Consider the following 14,508-nt stretch of genomic DNA (forward strand, 5'->3'; position numbering starts at 1 on the left):
AGAAAAATAAGAGTTGCATCCATTTGTGAAACATCTCAACTGGCATCTAATTTCTGGAGCTATGTTTTTCCTTAAGGCCTTCAATGCAGCTTGGATTTATTCCTCCAAGACCCTAGGTTTTTGACTGTATGATTCCCATCTGAATGGCTGAACACCAACCAATTCTTTTTGGTACAGTGACTCTCTATTCCTTCCAGCTTTTTAATGTTCCTTTGTCATTTGGTATCTTGCCCATGTAATCCTTCAATGTTGCAACTCAATTCTTACATTTTTCCTTCAGTTATTTCAGCTCAATAAATGAAGAGCATGAAAAAAAAAAGAAAAACATTTGGAGGTAGATGGTAATCAAGGTTGGAAAATCTGGTGAATGTAATTTATGTTGCTGAAATATACATGTAGAAATGGTTGAAATGGCAAATGCCACATTTTGCCGCAAGTTTTTTTTCTTGCTCTATTGCAGCAGTCCCCAAGATGTAGCGTGGATCACAAACCCTACGCCAGACGACCGCTCGGAAGAGCATGCAAAGGACAATGCACATACACAGGAAGAAACTGTAACTTCCTATGAGCTAACTCCTGAGGCTTCTACAGGAAACCAGTCAATGGCAGGTAGGGAGCAAACATTCCCTCATTTTTCCCTTTGTGCTCCTCTGGGCACCTGATTACTTTTTCAAGGCGGAGATCCTAGTCAGGGAGCTACTTACGTACATAACTGCAGATTGCTCAGCCTTTGCTTTCCCACACGCACTCTCCTGAGGGGACGTACCTGGGAAAGAGGAGAGGGTTACAACAGCCTAGCCAGCTGGTCCTCTGGCTTAGGGACCCATGTTTTGAAATCACCATCTTATCCTTTTTCATTTATTAAAAAAATTTCGGTACACACCACGATTTTTTTTTCCTACTTCATTCTTAAGAGCATTCACAAATTGACCTCTCTGGGAACTGGACAATTTAATATCTGAAGTCATAAGATGAATGTGTGTGTACTAGCCAAAAAAAACCCAGATCCACTGCCATCAAGTCAACCCGACTCATAGAGACCCTCTTGTAAGAAGAGCCCTGGTGGCATGGTCAATACAGCCTTCCTTCTGCTGCTAACCAAAGGTGGGTGGTTCAAACCCACCAAGCACTCCACAGAAGAAAGATGGAGCAGTCTGTGCACCGAGCTGAGCAAGAATGACTCTTCAAACTGGCACTTGCTAGAACCCATCTCTGCATTGTTGCCAGGTTTTGTTTTTTTGTTTTTATCACAGAAACCGTGCTCCAGAGACTGTGCTTTTAGGGTTTTTTTAAGTCATTTTATCCTATTCTGCCTTTTTTTTCTTTCAATCTTGTCATTTTGCCTTCTCCCCTTTTTTGAAAGGGTTCGTGCCATTTCTAGATTATAAGCTTTGCTCCTTCAATCCACAAGTAAAGTATCATTCCCAGTAATGCTGCTCACCCCATCCTTTCTGCAGAAAAGGGCAAGTACATGATATTCAGTTACGCACAGCTACTCTGTTCTTAAGATCACGAAGGTTCAGGCTTTATTGTATTGTATGCATACAATGTGCACATTGATATGATCAGTCACATTTCCTTGTAGCAGTTACTATACACTGCCTTTTCCTTTGCTGGTTACATGTTGGGCTGAATCATGTAGTTCAAAACCACCAGTGGTTCCACAGGAGAGAGTGGACTTTCTACTCCCATAAGCAGTTGTAGTCTGGGAAAGCCACAGGGCATCACTAGGAGTCAGCCAGTTTCTGTTTTGTTGTGTTTTTCCTTTGCTTCTGGCATTTATAAGGCAGTGTGCACGGAAGTTCCCTTTTTATTATTGTTACTGGCCACTTTATTCGTTATCTAGAGCAAGCCTGGATAAAGGCAATGTGTTGGTTTTAACCGCCCGGACTTTAGCAGGAGCCCCTGGGTGGTATAAACAGGTAGCACCCTTGTCTGACAGCCAGGTTAACGTTTTGAATCTCCCAGAGGTACAGTGAAAGAAAGGCCTGGCTATCTGCCATTTCCCCAGATCCACCATTGAAAGCCCTATGGAGCACAGTTCCACCCTGACACATGGGGTCTCCCTGCCTTGCCGTCAGCTCTGTGGCAGTAGATTTGTTTGTGTATCTTGCTCTTTTGTTTGGTTTTCATTATTTCCCGACATGGAGCTAGAAACTACGCTTTTAAAAGTCAGATAGGATGAGAGGTACAGGAGAGATTCCTGACAGACCCCTGGAAATTAACATCAAACAGGAGGAAAAGAAGCGTCTTACCATTTTACACCATTAGAAAATCAGATTCCTTCCACAAACGTTCTTCAGAGCTCAGCATTTCCTCCTTGATGATGCGGATCTTCATGGTTTTCATCTTCTCCCGTTTTCTCGCTGTGTTCTAGGGAAAGGTCTGCCCCCACCACCGGAGCCCTCGGCATCACCAGGCCCGTCCACTCAGCCCCAGCTCACAGAGGGATCGCATTTCATGTGTGTGTAGTCTCAAAACAAGTACGTCCTTCCCCTTCGTGCAAGACCATCTGGTTGGTGACAGGGTCTCGGCTGGGTTTTATTCCTTTGTTGGTTTGATGGATAAAAATTGGGATTAATTCTGGGCTGAGCTTTAGGGATAGTTGGCAGCACTAGCAGGCCATGGGTGTGAACCGTGGGCAGCTACTCAGCTTTCCAACGTTGGCCCTTCTCTGTGTGACAGCATTTTCAGTCTCTCATTTCATCATCTGTAAAAACAGCAGAACTTGGAAGGTGTGTTGTGGCCAAGACAAACCTGACAGTGTGTGCTGCTGTGCTTCCACGTAGCGTTCCTTCCGCAGTCTGAGCTGAGAAATCTGCTCACCTCATTACAAGGTTGGAGCTGGCCTCAGAGTGTGTTTTACAGGTAGCCTGATGTGGCTACCTCATTGCAAGTTTTAGAATTATTTTACAGGATAAAGAACTATGGTCTAGCCGCCTTGGTGGAATATTGAAATCTTTTAAGAGCCATCAGAAATGACTTCCAAGTCAGGGAGGGAGGGAGCTGCTATTGAAGAGACCATCTTAAAAGCGGGCGAGAGGGGTGAGGAGGGAGAGAGAGGAAGCCTTTTCTCAAGAAGGCTCTGGGAGCTACACTTGGAGAACTGAGAATGATTCCCTAAGATCTTCACTTTGAAAACTGATAGGCAGTGACGAGGTTTTTTCTGTGCAATTTTGTAAGTACGAAAAATACTTTGTTTTTTACTTTGAAGAAAAATTGTGAGGTGTAGCATGAGGATTTTGCACCTCTTCCTGTGATTTGTTGTTGTTGTTGTTTATTTGTTCCTCGCAGTTTTCTACCAGATCTGGGAACATTTGGTGCTTTAGAGTTATCAGCAGTGTCTTTCAAACAAATATAAACTGTGGAAATACAGGCATTATGAGCATTCTTATTTAATGATATTGATTTGATTTTTTTATACTTTTAGTCTTCTTTGACTTTTTTTTTTAATCATCAAAATAAGTGAGTTGCAATACTACCTTGACCAGTTTGCTGTAAATTCATAAACTCCCTGCCATTAAATCCATTCCCACTGACAGCGACCCTTCAGGACAGAGTGTAGGTGGGTTTTCCAGACTGCAACTCTTCCCAGGAGCAGAAAGCCGCCTCTTTCTCCTGTGGACTGGCAGGGGGTTTCAAACTGCAACCTACAACTTAGATCGTTTTCTTTCTTTCTTTTGCCAGAAAGATTTAGGTTGCCCTGTCTTGCCAAATTTATCGCCTGTTATGATAACCTCTTTCATTTGAAGTTCAGTCTTCCGGGAGCCTAGGAAAGAGCCTTTTCTCTCTGTCACTTGATACCTATGCACAATTGGAAGTTCTTGCTAGAGCTAAAAACGGCCCATTTGTTACACCCTTGCTTCTGTCACTCACACATTCAAACTTTTAACTTAATACACTAAGAAGTGACTGTTGCCACCGGTGACAGCATAACACCAGGCAAACTTGACGTTCCTCTGACTCCTCCTGTGCAGAGTTGAGATATGGCCTTGGCAGAGGTGCTCGTTTGGGGGCAACTATCCGTCAGGCACCACTCTCCTGTTAATTTTGTCATTCAGTAAGCAGTTACGATGTATTGTGCACAGAGCATTCTGATAAGAAATAATGGTCAGAGTGCAAGCTCACGTGCATATCCAGGTTTCTTAAGTTATGAAGAGAATTTTGTTTTGCCTTAAATACTTTGACCCTGAGAGGCAGTGAGTGAGCTCACATACTGGCTGTCACGTTCTCATCTCCGGCCACGCAGCCACTGTGACCACTAGCAGCACACAACTCTGAATTATTTTATAACTCCCCATTGTCCCGGGCCGTCATTCTCAACGAATGGTTTTTGTCGGACTTAGGAAGGCTGGGCAAATGGCGCTGCTGTCAGCTCAATGCAATATTGCATCTTTTAGTGAAATTATGCAAATCTTTGCTCGTTTTGTTGACCTTTTGGATTCAGCCACACATTTGGGTCTGTGTTTGATTCTGAATTGCTATTTAATGGCATTATGTTTCTTTGCTTTGTGAACTGAGCTTATGGAAATGGTAGAAATGTCCGTTAATTGTATTGTGCTTGCGGATTTTCCTGGCCACGCTTGTCAGTTCTATTGTTAGAGAATGTCACCCTCGGTTATTTTGGAAAGTGGCCAGTCATGCACTTTGCAGGTGTCAAAGTAATTTCTCCTGTTTTTCAGCTATACCGACCTCTGTTGAAACCATTCAAAGCTAAGGACATGGACCTGTGGCAGCGTGAGAAGAATCTTGTACAGTATATTTTAAATCTATGAAATTCATAGTTCCGATGCTTTTGGCCACAGAGAGCATCCTTTTATCACTTTTGGAAAATGTTTATTCCGAAACAGCTTTAACGGCCCATATGTACACTCCACAATGTCAAGGTTGTTCCGCCACACCAGCCTGCTGCTATGATTTCAGAGCACACGAGTAACGGTGCTTTTACCGTGCAGTCCACAGCCAGAGCTTACTTAGTTGCCAATTTCCAGCTTTTGATGTCCCTTAAGTCTAAGTGAATTTATATTTCTTTTTACTTTTCAGGACATAAGTTTAGCTGTTACTTCCAATAAAACATGTTTCTCTCTCTTTCTGTTTTTCCTCCCCATTTTGGCTACTGCAGTGCTTTGTTTCACACTTGATTTGTAAAAAATTTTATATATATATTTAAAATGTGCCATTTTATTATTGCTAAGTGAAATACGTCCCACTTTCTGCTACGATTGTTTCTTAGATTGCAATGTCAGCAGTTACTGCCACGCTCTTGTCAACTTAAACACAAATGTTACGCTTAGTTTTTCTTTTAAAAAATAATAAAACAAAAGTGTAGGTATTCTGAAGTACTGGGCTTATACTTCATTGGGATAGATGTGTACAGCAATAAGCAGGTTTTCAAATCCAGTACTTAGTTTGTGTACAAATGTAATTATGTTCATTGTGTATATATTATACAATGAGCACATGTAATGTATTAAAGGCTACTTACTATTGTTTAAATGCAAATGTTCATATCTCATTTCTTTTTTATCATGTTAAAATAAATGTTGATGTTCTTAAATCACTTGTGTTAGGAATTTTGTTATTTTTCTCCTACAGCGGAAAATCTGAGACTTCTGGCAGAGAAGGTTAAGCTGTTAAAAATCCTAGACCACACCCATAAGGGGCGGTGCCCCGGCCCTTCCCTGTCAAAGTCAAGGAGCTTGAGTCCCAGGGAAATGAATGGACTTGGCCACAACCCTATTCATATTTAATGATAGAATTTGGGCTAGAACATCATTTCCTGACTTTTGCCATCTTGCCCTTCAACTCATCACCCCTGGGACATGTTTAGTTTTTTGAAGTCTTCTACTCTGCACCTATTTCTATTTGTTTCATCATTTTAGAAAGTAGCTCCCAGCATCTGCAGGCTCCCTCTCCCTGGTAGAGTGTGGCCTTTGAAAGGAAGAAGTAGGGCAGAGAGGGTCATTTCTGTCGGGCAGCTAGAAACTGTTCCGTAAGTAGGACCCTCGGGGTCATTTTCTTCTACAATACCTTCTTGGCAGATGTTCATGCTCTTCAGAATCAATTACAGTCTCTTCCCTTGTAACCTTCTATTCACGCTGCGTATTGTTCCCAGAGTGCAAGGAAACGTGATGCTTTTTGGTTCCTAGATGAAATGGCTGAAACTGAATTGGCACTGGTCAGTCAGGGGCGGGTGTTTCCCCTGTGTTAGCTTATTTTATTTTGGCAGAAGGTTTCATTCAAAATTGCCAGTTCTAAAACTGCATCTGCTCCAAACAGAAACACACAAAATGAAATGCAAATAGATACAGTTCTTATTGTAGGAGGTGAATGAAAGAGCCTATTAAAATGGAAGGAAATTGTTTAGCTCTCTGTGCCCACATAAACACAGGTTTGCAGTTTTACTTTTATCTAAAGATGTTACACAAAATCCTTCTCAAAGGAAATAACCAATGATGTGTTGTTCCCTCTTAGTCACAATCATGATTAGTGCTTTCAACCTTTCATGTCGGTGCGTTGGGTGAAGGGATCAACTGTTACTTTGAACTTCAGGTTTGATTTTGGTAGGGCACTTTGTTTGTTTTATTAAAGTGTTACAAGAAGGATAACTGATCCTGACTGGAACCCCTGGGAGCCTGGTTAGTGCAGAGAGGGCAGTACGAAAATCGTGTGTGAAGGTCAGCACCAGTACTTGCTTCAAGACATAGCAAAGTAGAAGATAAGAATTATTCCCAGATTTGACATACCCGAAAAACCCTGGAATCTGGTTTGGTTTTTTTTTTTTTCAAAGCTATGTTTTTAATTTTTTTTACAAAGCAACCTTATCACCTTCAAAGTACTGCCCCTTACATTTAATACACTTGTCAAATCTGCAATTCCATTCTTGGAAACACTTTTCAAACTCATCTGTTTGAACAGCTGACAGCAGCTCTCTCATTTTTTCTTCACCTCTTCTATGTCATCAAATTGCTGTCTTTTCATGTCCCTCTTCATTCACACAAACAAAAAGAAGTTGCACAGAGCAAGTTCAGGTGAGTAAGGTGTGTGTGGCAAGAGAGGCATGCTGTTTTTCCAAAAACTGGTGCACTGAGATGGCTGCGTGAGCCAGGTGCATTGTTGTGGTGGCAAAACCAGTCAGTCCCCCGTCTACCACAAATCAGGCCTTTTTTGTCACACCCTGTGACACGATCTTTTCAGAACCTCTAACTAAAAAGCTTAGTGAACAGTCTGACCTGGTGGGATGAACTCCAGATGCACTATGAGTCGACATTTTCAACCAATCAGGAAGTCCAGAACAACGTTTATCATTAATTGACATTTCACCTTTTTTGAAATGAGAAAACCACTCATACTCTTGAGCATAGCCTGTCCTTTTAAACTGTGTTCAACATCACAACCATTTCTGCGGCATTTTTCCGAAGCAGGAAACAAAATTTCACCACCACATGCTGTTCTCTTAAATCAGCCATCACAAAAAACAAGATTTGAGCGAAACTGTTTATATGAAAAAATTCACTGTGACCAGAGAGAGCCTTCCCATGCAACGCTGCTGGGTGCACTAACTGAGACACCACATGCTATATCTTTTGATAGCCAGGCATCATCAGCTTTCTTCACCACCTTTGCTTATGCACACATTTGTCCTCAGCAATCGTGTCGGGAAGGTATGCATCATGGAATGCCAATTTAATAGAACAGAGTGTTCTTGGCTTGAGGGAACACTCGAGTGGAGCCCCAATGTCCATCTGCTGCCTTAATACTAAACCTATAAATATATGCACATAGCTATATTTCCCCATCATCAAATATATATTTACATATGTACATGCCTGTATATAGACCTCTATAAATGCCCTTTGCTTCCTAGTTCTTTCCTCTATTTCCTTTTACTGTTTACTATTTCCTCTTGTTCCACTATCATCCTTACCCTTCATTTGGGTTTCAGTAATTCCTCTGTTACATTGCCCTTGATCAATCCCTGCCAGGCCTCTTACACCCTGCTTGCCACTGATTTTGGATCAGTGTTGTTCCCTTGTCCCTGGGTTGGTTAACACCACTTCCTTTCCCTCACCACCTCCTCTTCCATGTCCCTTACCCCTACCCCCCAACCATCGGTCCCATTGTTTTCTCCTCCAGATTGTTAATCCAGCCTATTTTATCTAGATAGACCTGCAGAGATAGTAATATGCACACACACAAAAAAACAAGACAAAGCAAAGAAAACAAAATGACGACAACAAGAAAACCATGCCAAAAAAAAAAGCCCATAAATAGTTCAAAGTCTGTTTGTTGACCTTTAGGAGTGTTTTCCAGTCGAGTCTGATGGGGTACCAAGCCCTGGCCCCAAAGTCTATTTTTGGTACTCCCTCAGGACTTCCTTGCTCTGCTCCCCTTGCTGTTCTCTTGCAAGCCCTTAGTGTTTTGCCTTGGTGTGGTGGGATCAGATGGGGTGCAATTCCCACACCGTGTCTCCAGTGTTGTCCCCTGTAGGGCTGTGGTTAAGTGAGAGATGACATGTCTCATAGTGGGCCTGGCCATATAGTCCTCTCTGTGCATTGGCTGCTATGAGCGGGAATATCATCCTCAAGGCTTGGTGGGCCAGTATGTTCTCTCTCCTCCTCCCCCTTCATTTGCTCCTGTGTGCTCTGATCAGACATGTCCCTCTCCCGGAGCTGCAGCTTCAGTGCTGACCTCTGAAGTAAATTCTTTGGGGAGGAGGAGGGGCTGTCCACGTAGTTGGGATTGGGGCTGCTAAATACTATTTTGATAGCTTGCTCACAAACAAGCTTTAAGATGGAAAGTATATACATCATGTCTTTTTCTCCATGAGCTTTTACTTCCCCATTAGACATTGCAGATTATGATATGTTAATCATTAAATTGTAAATTATTGTCAATTTCATCCATTGCTTTGAGTGGAAAGAGAGCTGACTTGCCAGATGATTTGTTAGCCTTTAGAATCATTCAAATCATTCGCTTCCTTTCTGCCCTGGAAGTATTTATACCTGAGGGCCAAGCTGAAGGCCAAGATTCAGAGAGGTAACTTTGTCTGTGAAAGATAGAAGGGACTTTTCGGCGGCTGCAAGATTCAGTCGGACTGCCGCCGTCGGACCTCATTGCCCCCAAGCCACTATTCAATAAAGTGAGTGGATCGCAAAAAAAAAAAAAAAAGAAAAGAAAGAAGGGCTGATGTCCAAGGGCATCTTGGCCTCAGGAGTCTTCCTCAGCAGATCTGTATTACAAAGCAGCGGAGAGAAGTTGAGACTCTTGATGCTGAGTCGAGTAAACTCACCCTCGCCTACCGACTTTTGGAAGGTTTTTATGTAATGATTTGAAGAACAGTAAAGAGCCCTGTTGGCACTGTTGGTAAATGACTCCTACCCACAAGGCAACAGTTCTAACCCACCAGCTGTTGCATGGGAGAAAAGTGAGGCTATCAGATCTCATTAAGACTTACAGAAAAGCTGATGGTGCCCGGCTATCAAAAGATAGCGTCTGGGGTCTTAAAAGCTTGAAGGTAAACAAGCGGCCATCTAGCTCAGAAGCAACAAAGCCCACATGGAACAACATATCAGTCTGTGTGATCACGAGGTGTTGAACGGATCACTGAAGACAAATGGGTGCATAAGCAAATGTGGCGAAGAAAGCTGATGGTGCCCGGCTATCAAAAAGTATAGCGTCTGGGGTCTTAAAGGCTTGAAGGTAATCAAGCGGCCATCAAGCTCAGAAGCAACAAAGCCCACATGGAAGAAGCACACCAGCCTATGCAACCACAAGGTGTCGAAGGGATCAGGTATAAGGCATCATCAGAACAAAAAATCTTACCATAGTGAATGATGGGGGGAGTGCGGAGTGGAGATCCAAAGCCCATTAGTAGGCCACTGGAGATCCCCTTGCAGAGGGGTCTCGGGGAGGAGATGAGCCAGTCAGGGTGCGATGTAACAATGATGAGAAATACAACTTTCCTCTAATTCCTAAATGTTTCCTCCCCGCTCCCACTACCATGACTCGAATTTGACCTTGCAAGTCTGGCTAGACCAGAGGATGTACACTGGTACAGATAGGAACTGAAAATACAGGGAATCCAGGGTGGATGAGCCCTACAGGACCAGTGGTGTGAGTGGCGAAACAGGGAGGGTAAAGGGAGAATGGGTAGGAAAGAGGGAACCGATTGCAAGGAACTATATGTGACCTGCTCCCTGGGGGACAGACAACCGAAAAGTGGGTGAAGGGAGACGTCGGACAGAGCAAGATATGACAAAATACCAATTTATAAACTATCAAGGGCTCATGAGGGAGGGGGGAGCAGGGAGGGAGGGGAAAATGAGGACCTAATGTCGGAGGTTTAAGTGGAGAGAAAATTTTGAGAATGATGTACAAATGCGCTTTACACAATTGATGTGTGTGTGGATTGCGATAACAGTTGTATGAGCCCCTAATAAAATGTTTTTAAAAAAATAAACATCAAAAAAAAAAAAAAAAGACTTACAGAATAGGGTTCACTGAATGGGAATTAAGTCCACAGCAGTGGGCTTTTAAAAAGGCTGCCCTAGACTACCGTATATACTCGAGTATCAGCCAACCCGAATGTCAGCCTAGGCACCTAATTTTACCACCAAAAAATGCATTAAAAATGTGCTGGAAAACTTGGTTTATACTTGAGTATATACGTTATAAAGTTGTTAAGTATTTATTTATTTATGTATACTTAGGACTTCAGCCACGTCATAGTTTTATGTAAACTTTTCACATGGCAAAGAAGGTTACAGTGGAACTACCCTAAAAATTAGCTAAATGATCATGCCATTTTAAATATATAAACACACTACTAAATATGCACATTATGTATATACTGTACTAGGAATTTGGAAGGAGATTTACCAAAAATCTTCCTGAGAAATAAATTCATTGAAAGTAAATCTTTAGTGGGGGAAAAAAAAGTAAATCTTTTGGGAGGGAGGGGAAAAAATGAGCATCTGATACCAAGGGCTCAAGTAGAAAGAAAATGTTTTGAAAATGATGATGGCAACATAAGAATAAACATGCTTGACGCAAAGTATGTAGCCCTCAATAAAATTATTTTTCAAAGAAAACAAGAACAGGGAGATGCTGTCCCCAAGGCAAATAATTAAAACACTGGACAAGTAGCAAAAATAGAAAGTAAATCTTTCAAGTGCATGATTCTATTGTAAGAACAATAACTTGCAAATTTTAAATTCTTGGAGAGGTAATATACTTAAGATCAAAATGATTTACAGGGAAAAGGTTGAATCAGAAGAAGGGGGAAATGCAGCAGAACTATAGTACCTCTAATTCAAACCTGGGGTCGCATAAGAGCCCAGTACCCTGACCCCAGATTTAGTGGCGCACAAGCTGGCTGGGAAGTCTCTGAAGACTTTTATTAACGAGGGTCACAAAAGGCTTATCAAGTATTGCATGCCCTGAGTGGAGACTCACTCATCCCAGCCTTTCCACAGGCAGGGGCTTCGGCCTTCATGTCCCCCTAGTGTGGGAAACTATCGGAGATCATCCTAACTGGCAGGAGGCGGGAAGGGATCCTCCACCAACTCGGTTGCTAGGAAACTTGAGCCCTTCCAGAACCCCTTTGTTCCCTCCAGGAGCTTATTGTGCAGTGGCTAGGGGCGCCCACTGGTGCTGAACTGCTTTGTGTGAAAGTGAGCCCTGCCTCTTACTAGCAGTGTGTCAGACACCAACAGTTTCTCCCGTGACACACTCGTTGGCTGCTGAGTTTGATCATTTATTGTATTCACCACGCAGAACTCACAGACAACACGCATACAGTTGTGGGAGTCTATTAAAGGGAACTACCGAACTTAGAGTGTGTTAATCTTGTCATGATTCGGGAAGGCGTGGGCCCACAGCAGACCCTGTCCGCAGTCTGCAGTTCCCCAGCCTCCTGGCTCGCACAGTGCCTTGGACAGGGGTCTCCACGGGCCTGCCCCCGCAAGCAGGGAGGGATCGCAAACGTGCCACGAGTGCAGTGGTTCTCAACCTGTGGGTCGCAACCTCTTTGAGGGTCAAATGACCCTTTCATCCGATTCATAACAGTATCAAAATGACAGGGATGAAGGAGCAATGAAAATAATTTTATGGTAGGGGGGTCACCACAACATGAGGAACTGTATGAAAGGGTCGCAGCCTGAGGAAAGTTGAGAACCACTGCCCTGGTGGCTCTTCTTCCTTGAGAGTCTCGGGAATTTTCTCTTCTTACCTCTGAGATAGGTCTCCCATGGAGATTGGATCTTTGTCGTTCAGCAGACCATACCCCCCAGGAAACAATGGGTGGTGGCCTGGTTCACACACTGCATGCAGCCAGGCGGAGCTCGGAATGCACCCCACTTTGACCCTGTCAGTAGCCTCACAGCACTCCTTCAACATGAAGCTGCCATCGCGGCCACAGCCTTCCTCGCGGGGTTACGGCTAGAAGAGTCAGTGGATCGATGCCCCTCGGAGTCCTTAGTCAAGGTACTTAGCCTCGAGATGCCTCCTTATTTCCTAACTCACAAAGGTTCCAATGACAATTGTTCTACCCTAATGTCTGTCAAGTATTTGGGATACTACCTGGCCCCCAGTACATACCATGTAAAGTGCTGGCCGTCCTAAGACACTCCGAATGAAAGGCCGACCTCTTCCAACTGAAATGGTTCGCAAATTTATCAGAGCATGATTTAGTATGTTAATTAAGTAGTGTCTTCAAAATGGAACCACGGTGTATTGTGCATCAGATTCATATCGAGAGCTCTTTAAGGAGATGTCTGGGCTCCATTCGTGGAATTCTGATTCAGTCAGTCTGGAGTTGGGTGCACATGTTTCCTCTCTCGCAAGCTCCCAGGTCACCCCAATGCTCTTGGTCCAGGGCCCAAACAACAGTTGAGAGCCACAGGGTTTAGCAAAGGGTTCTCTGTTTATGGAATTTTTGCTGTATTCACGTGTAGTACGAAACTAAGTAAATCCAGGAGTGTTGATTAGAGGTGTTTACAGAAGGCACCACTACAAAACAAACAAACTAAGAAGCTGGAGCTGTTCTCGCCCATAGGCCCCAAAGGATGATGGGAAGCAAAGTAAGCAAATTCCAATGCTGGCACAGCATTGCGGTTGTTGGTGCCATCACATCAGTTCCGACGTGCAGTTCTCACTCAACCGCATGAAGCCCTGCGTGGCCCTGCGCCACCCTCAATCGTGAGGTCTGAGCCCACTGGTACCCAGGGTGTCAGTCCCTCTCAGTGAGCGCCTTGCTCTTTTCTCTGACTCCATATCAAGCATGCTAACCTTCTTGAGGAACTGGCTTCTCTGGGGAATGTGTCCCAAGTACGTGACATTCCGGTTTGAGTGGCCTCCAACCAGAAGGCTTCATGCCCAACTACGTGAAGGTTCTCCTGCTCCCCATAAGGTTTTAGGTGGCCCCGTTTCTCAAAAGTGGATTGCCAGGTGCTCCCTCTTAGTTTGTCTTGGTCTGGAGGTTCCACTGAAACCTGTTCACTATAGGTGGCCCCGCTCGTGTGTGATTTACCTGTGGCATAGCACCAGCATCACAGCAACATGCAAGCCAACACAGTACAGCAAACTGTTGACAGAGGAGTGGTTGGTAATGATAGAAAGAACGTCACTGGTGTCGCTGAATTACACATGTAGAAATTTTTGAATTGGCAAGTGTTCTGTTGCATCCGTTGTCGCCACAATAAAAAGAAAAGTACCTGGAAGCCCTAGCAGAGAGCTCGAGCAAAGCCCCTAGTCTCTAAATAAAGGGAAGAGAATAAATACTCTAATGCCCTTCCCCTCTGTCGTTCCAATGTCTTCCTGGGGCTCCCATGGCTGAGCCCAAAATCACAAGATTTCTGTTGAACAGTGTAAGGTGTGGCCCGGGACTCCTGGGGATTCCCAAGAGCCTTTGAGGCTAACACATGAAGCCAAAGACAGTATCAAAATGCAGTTTGCTTTTTCACTTTCAGTTCTCTCACTAGGGGACCGTGGAATTTCCCAAAGACTTCATGATCACAACAGTTTGGATGCAGAAACAGAAATGAGAATTTAGCTGCTTCTATTCATCAAGTGTTTAAGGAGCGTTACTAAAGTAGAGAACAGTGCCTGTCTGTCTCCATTTTGTTTTATAAAAATGTTAATGGAGGAAGTATTTTAAAAGTACGTCATTATGTTAACACAACTAAATATTTTAAACGTTTCTGTTTTAATTTCTATGCTAGTAAGTATCAATAGATATAGCACATATAAACAAAGGCTATTTAGGGTCTTCAGTAGTTGTTTAACATGTAAGAGATAGCAAGACCTAAAATTGGAGAACGGCCACAATAATCCATCCAGATCAGCCTCCCACGGCAGGACACAATGGAAAATGTCAGATCCAGGGAGGCAAATAGAAGAGAGCAGCCCGTCTTTCCCAGGAAGAGGTTTCTCACTGTGGCTTGAGCATTGTGCTTCAGCAGTCTGCTTCTCGACTTGACAGCCACGCTTCCTCTTGGGTCTGACAAG

The 14,508-nt window shown here is 43.5% G+C and overlaps 1 protein-coding gene across 22 annotated transcripts in view; it reads left to right on the top strand.

Moving 5' to 3' along the window:
• PLEKHA5 (pleckstrin homology domain containing A5) overlaps nt 1-5,557 on the top strand; it is a 256,011-nt gene extending 250,454 nt beyond the window's left edge. For all 22 annotated transcript variants that reach the window (XM_045288457.1, XM_045288459.1, XM_045288458.1 and 19 more), the window contains 3 exons: nt 461-609; nt 2,378-2,483; nt 4,683-5,557. In XM_045288457.1, coding sequence (XP_045144392.1) covers nt 461-609; nt 2,378-2,472 — 244 coding nt within the window. In that variant the 3' untranslated portion in view covers nt 2,473-2,483; nt 4,683-5,557. The remainder of the gene's footprint in view (nt 1-460; nt 610-2,377; nt 2,484-4,682) is intronic.
• The last annotated feature ends 8,951 nt before the right edge of the window (nt 5,558-14,508 follow it).

Source organism: Echinops telfairi, unplaced genomic scaffold (genome assembly GCF_000313985.2).
Source record: "Echinops telfairi isolate 266 unplaced genomic scaffold, ASM31398v2 ScPeMD7_21;HRSCAF=78, whole genome shotgun sequence".
In the NCBI taxonomy this organism is placed as follows: Eukaryota; Metazoa; Chordata; class Mammalia; order Afrosoricida; family Tenrecidae; genus Echinops; species Echinops telfairi.